This window comes from Carlito syrichta, unplaced genomic scaffold (assembly GCF_000164805.1).
Source record: "Carlito syrichta isolate Samal-C Ts95f unplaced genomic scaffold, Tarsius_syrichta-2.0.1 Scaffold302941, whole genome shotgun sequence".
Lineage (NCBI taxonomy): Eukaryota > Metazoa > Chordata > Mammalia > Primates > Tarsiidae > Carlito > Carlito syrichta.
The window spans coordinates 26,012-32,011 of record NW_007247037.1 but is presented as its reverse complement, the minus strand read 5'-3'; the positions used below and the strand labels follow the sequence as shown (position 1 = coordinate 32,011).

The 6,000-nt window shown below is 43.4% G+C and overlaps 1 protein-coding gene across 1 annotated transcript in view; it reads right to left on the bottom strand.

Moving 5' to 3' along the window:
- Positions 1-6,000, bottom strand: part of LOC103259644 (AP2-associated protein kinase 1-like) — a gene marked incomplete at its 5' end in the record, with an annotated part of 41,143 nt that overhangs the window by 14,501 nt on the left and 20,642 nt on the right. Inside the window, one exon of the mRNA XM_008057301.1 lies at positions 2,423-2,518. Within this exon, the coding sequence (XP_008055492.1) occupies positions 2,423-2,518 (96 nt within the window). The remainder of the gene's footprint in view (positions 1-2,422; positions 2,519-6,000) is intronic.

Sequence of the window (6,000 nt, the reverse complement as noted above, 5' to 3'; positions counted from 1 at the left end):
GAGGAAGGATCGCCGGAGCCCAGCAGGTCGAGGCTGCGGTGGCCGAGAGCGGCCACTGCACTCCAGTCTGGGCGACAGAGTGAGACTCCAACTCAAAAAAAAAAAAAGAAGTCTGAAATTTATGCTTTCTCAATAATATGAGAACAAAGGAGTTACATGTCTAATTTATGTTTTCAACAAATGAGTCTGGTTTGACAGATCAGAAAGCAAATAAGACATTCCTGGAATTCTCTACTGAATACTCCGCAAACATTAAAAAAAAAAAAAATGAAATCATGTCCTTTGCAGCAACATGGATGGAGCTGGAGACCATCACCCTAAGTAAACTGACTCAGAAACAGAAAACCAAACGCTGCATGTTCTCAGTCATATGAGAGAGCTAATAGGCCAAAAAAATGAAAGTAATAGATGCTGGGGACACCAAAAAGGGAGGAGGAGAGGAGGGGGACTAGAGTTCAGAAATTACCTATTGGGTACAATGGTCACCATCTGGGGAATAGGCCACCTGAGACCCAATCCCCACCACTGCACAATATGCCCTCGTAACAAACATGCAGGAGTGCCTCCTGAATCTAAAATAAAAATAGAAAGTCTCATTTTAATAATTTTTTCCACTGAAGTCCAAAAGAGATTTTGGTTCAATTGGTATTACAGTGTATACCAGTAACACTTCAGCCAGAATCCACCAGAATGAGAGGATTATGGAGGATTAGTAGGTGGCCAGTTAGCAATGGTGGCCACAGCCTCATCTCCATAACCTGAAGCCAATCTCCTGAGCCACCTGGTGCGAGTGCCTGGCCTGTCAACCCTGATCTAGGGGGCTCCTGTGACAGCTGCACAAGATAGCTACTCGCCTGTGGGCCCTCATCCTCTGCCCCAGGCAAACAGGCCTTCTGCTTGGTTTGGACTATCTAGGCAACTGCACAGCCAGAACCCAAAGGGGCGTCACAGGGAGAATGTCCTCAAGCCCCTTTCCCTTGTCTGATCCCATGACTGCCACAACAGGGATGAAGAGAGGGCAGTGGGCCCCAGCTTGAGTTTACAGCCTACCTTTTGCATTCTCCTGCTCAAAACTGGCTTGTCCAAGTACTGCCATGCACACTTGAAGGGAGCAAAAGAAAAGAGGTCCTCAACTGGATTCCTTTCTTCCCTTGACTTTAATCACCCTGAGCTGAACCATTCCTTGGTGATTTTAGATATTTTGAGACACATTCAGGTCCAGCGAGTGATAAAGCTACACAGTAATACTTTGGGAGGCTGAGGCAAATGTTTGCTTCCCCTTAGATGGGTCAACAAACTGTCTAAAAAAGTAAAACCGTCTTGGTACTCTAGCTATAGTCTGCCTTAGTAAGTAAAAGATACAAACATTATAATCACTTCCAATCTGGAGGCAAGCAATCAAGTAATTTTAACATCTTGGGAGAGAAGAAAAACCAAGCCGATTCCATCAGCTCAAGGTAAATAATTGGCAGCAGTAAGAACGGGAAAAAAGGAAACACTATGAGAAAAAAACAAAACAAAAAAAACCATGATGGTCTAAGAGTTGGAATTATTTCCTTTTGCAAAAAAACTGATCAGAAGAGGAAGGGTGGCTCCTGCTCCCCACACTCACTCCCCCTGCCCCAAAACAGCAGGGGAAGAGCACAGGAAGGGAAATCTCTGGCATTATGAACTCCAAATGGGAAGCAGTCAACCACTGTTCTAAAAGCTGTTTCCATGAGAGCGCTACTTTTTAAACTGCTTACTTGAAAATTGGGATGTGGCAGACTAAAAGGAATGTTCAAACTTCTGCAGTCCAAGTTACTTCACTGAGGGGAAGAGGCAAGCCCAGAAGGTTTTCAGGAAGTGGCAAAGCCTGGAAAAGGAACCCAGGTCTCCCGACTTATTCATATTCCGTATTAACCTTTATTATGTATTCTTATATAAATAAAAGTACATTATATAAAATAAAAGTACATTGTAGAAAAGTAAGAACTGGCAGAAAGTCACCCACAATCCCATTATCATACTAACATTTTATCCCTCTTGTCACACACTTAGAGGTCCCACTACTCACATTTTGTTCCTCTTGTCACATACTTATAGGTCCTCCCCATTGCTATAATCATACTAATGTTCTTTCTAGTAGACAGGCCCCTCCCATTACCATTAGCACAACCAAGAATGGAAAACTGAACACTGATCTGCTATGGAATATAATTTGGTATAATCTGAACTGGTTTCATTGTCTTTGCTAAGGGCTGGCAGCCCTCAAGACAAATCTGCCCCTCTTACTGGGAGACATTAAAAATATATGGCAGCATTCTAATATTAGGGCTTAGAATTCAGATCTTTCTCATAGAGTGTTTAAAACAGAACTCTTCAGAGGCCCTGTGGCATACAAGCCAAGCTGCGTAGCTTCAGATCATTTCCATTTACCTACCTGGTACATCAGGTACTTGGAGAGGAATGAAAGGGTCAGATACGCTTAGAAGCGGGAGGCCAGAGTCCACAGTCTGCCCACCCTTCCTTTTTTCAGCTGCAGTTGGTTGGAGGAGAAAGGGAAGTCAAGAGAGGGAAAAAAGAGAAAAGCAAAAAACATCAAGTAAATCTAGATGAGCTTACCATCTATTAATGCAAACTATAGAGTTAAGTCTAAACTTAGAATAAAGGAGGATGAGTGGATAGAATCCAGTAGAACAGTAGAGTATCTATGAGATACATGATCCCGTCCATGTAACACACTATGAGACACAACTGATGACAAAACCAGGATATTCGACTTCTTCCTTGGATGCTGCAGCCTGCAGTGGAATTCCTATAGGAAGTATTGTCCATACCACACATTTTGACACATAAACAAACACAGCACTATTTTATAACCTAGCACATGTGTACAGCTGCTTCCTCTGTACCCATCACCCTTTTGAGGTCCCTTAGGGACTAAGTCCTACTGTATCAGCCAGTGTCTAATAGAGCGTCTAGGCAGACACACAGAAAGGGCAGATACACACTTTTTGTTTATTGCAAGGTTAGACAAGCCCTGACCTGTGGACTATACTTAACATGCTATTGGCATTCATTCTATATTTGGCAAATTATAGATTTGCAGAAATCTATATACCCTATGGAATATCAGGGCTAGAAGAAATCGTAGAATTTTCTAGCACAATTTCCTTATTTTCCAGAAAAGAAAATGAAGCCCATAAGTTAAGATACTGGCCACAGGTAGGATCAGAACCACATTTTGTTTTTTTTTAAAGAGATGGGTCTCACCATGTTGCCCATGCGGGATTCAAACTCCAGAGCTCAAGCAATCCTAGTAGCTGGGATGACAGGTGTGTACCACCACACCCAGCTTTGTCATTCTTTACATTTCATTTTAGTATTTAATGTGTTCATTATTTAAAATATCATTTTGATTTTATGAAGTGGGTTTTCAAAAAAATTTTATTTTGAAATAGTTACAGAAGCACAGGAAGTTGCTGATACAGAGTGCTGTGACCCTTTCAGACAGCTCCTCCCAGTGGTGAAATCTTACACAACTGTAGTACAGGATCACAGGCACCGGTACAGTACTGTTGCCTGAGCTATTCCATTCTCACCAGTTTCTATGAGCACCCCTTTGTGTGTACATGTGCAGAGCTCTCTTTTTCTTCATTCAGTGCCCATGCCACCCACACCACTGGCTCCAACAGCACCACAGTGGTCCTGAGGCAGGAGCACCCCCGACACACTGTCTGCCCTGTTCTCCCTCTGCCCCACCCTGTCTCACTCACATATACTCTGGCTCCATCCTCTCCTGGACCCCTCTGTCTTTCTAAATGCCCCAAAGTCCTCCTTCTCAGCTTGAGTGGTGCTTGGCTGAATTTGGAAGTCCTAAAGCCTAGCATCCCTGACTAACCCTTTTGGACTGAGCCACCAGGTGTGGTTCATTTCTCTTCACCTCTTTAAGCCTCAGTATTGTATGGGCTTACAGAGTAGTCAAAATGCTGGGCATGTATGGGTATTATTGGCAACAACTCTGTGGGCATCTGGCTCTGATCTCTTTCTTTGTCTCTGATTCTTGGGCTCTCTCTCCAGCTCTGCCTCTGGACTAAGGAGGGTCCTCTGGGGTCTGTCAAGTAGCTGTAAAAAAATGGATGAGTTTCCCAGTCCCCCCATCTTTTTTTTTTTTTGAGTCAGGGTCTCCCTCTGTCACCCATGCTGGAAGGCAGTGGCACAACCATAGCTTACTACAGCTCTGACCTTCTAGGCTTAGGCAATCCTTCTGCCTCAGCCTCCTGAGCAGCTGGGAGTGCAGGCATGCACCACCATACCCAGTTTACTTTTTTATTTTTTGTAGACACGGAGTCTCACTTTGTTGCCTAGGTTGCCCATCCACCCACCTTTACTCTTTATGTCCCTCCTAGCTGGCAGGCTGATGGGGCCTCTTTCTCTGCAGTTCCTTTCCCTCTGAGAGCTCAGTCCGCAGTTCCCCAATACCTTGCCCTCCCCTACCCAGTACCTAGAGTCCCCTGAACAGACTCTGTCACTGTTGCAGCAGCTTCCTGTGCCATCCTCAAAACCACCTTCTCAGGGCAAGCAAGATGCAGTAGGAGACGCAAGACAATGTGATAGACAAAGGTGGGATGACTGTCTGGGCCCTGGAACCTGGCCACCTTCCCCAAACCTGCTTCAAAGACAGAAGCCACTAGCTTCCATCCCAGAGGTCTCTGAACTGTGGGAACCCGGCACCCCAGGTCCAGATGTGGGGGAGGAGGCAGCACAGGTGGTGCGTGCCCTTGTCAGGCATGCAGGAGGCCCCCCACCCCAGATCAGTCAGATGCACAGGAGACAAAGGCAGCAGGGACAGACTGGGGTGTCAATGCCCACATGTGGCAGAAGGGAAGGGGAGGCACAGGGATGTCCCCTCAACAGGCAGCCTGGCAGTTTTATAATGTGCTTTTATGTTTTGAGTGTTTCATTACACCTCATTTAAAAATAAATATGTATAGTACTTTGCAATTCGATTCCATGTATAGGTTAGTATCAGCACCACCACAATCAAACACAGAACTGTCGATCAAGCAAAAGACAACCTTCATTCTACAGTCACACCCACCCCTCACTTCTGTTGCTGTTCTTTGGGAACCACTAACCTGTCCTCAATCTACACTTTTGTCATTAAAGTAGATTTTAACTAAGTTTCTCTAAAGGCAGAAGGAAGAAGGACAAAATCACTGCTCTCAAGTCTCTGAAATACTTTAGATTGAAACACAATGAAACATTTGAAAGAAAAAAAGCAAATTACAAAACTGAATATATGGTATAAGTCACGTGTGAAAAAAGCTTATATGCAGAAATAAAATTCTCGATATAAATACTGTGAAATGTCAACAAATGATCTTCTCATAGAATGGGGTTATGGGTTTGGTTTTATTTTTTTTCTTGTTTATTTGGGCTTTTGCTCATTTCACAAAATTTTTACAAATGAATGTGTATAACTTATCAACAAGGAAACATCTGAAATAAAGAGGCATGCGGTCAAAAGTTTTAGACATTGCCTGTTCTCCTTCAATGTACAGACACAGTTCAACAACATTTTTGCAGCTTTTAAATAACCCTTGTGCCATCTTCCCTAATCCATGATGAAATTTCCTGCTTAGCTTCTCCTTTGATCAGTCAGAAGGTTTAGAATCTGTCAACAATCTGAGCTTAATTAGATATTCATAGAAAATGGTACCATCCTACACTTCATACAAGTGAGGACAAATGAGTATCTGTGATCTAGATGTAATTTTCTATTGCTTGTACAGAATGAAGATGTCACAGAAAAGACATATTCACACCACAAACAAGAAAGAAGAGAAAATACCAAATGCTCATAGAAAAATACTGGGAATACACTGGGGAAAATCTGAGGACATTCTGCAATGTTTGTAAAAGCTTAGTGTCACTGATTACAAGATTCCTGAGATGTGCTTACAACCACAGCCTCTGAGCTGTGCTGTCCAGGTACAAATCTCGATTCTGTCATTC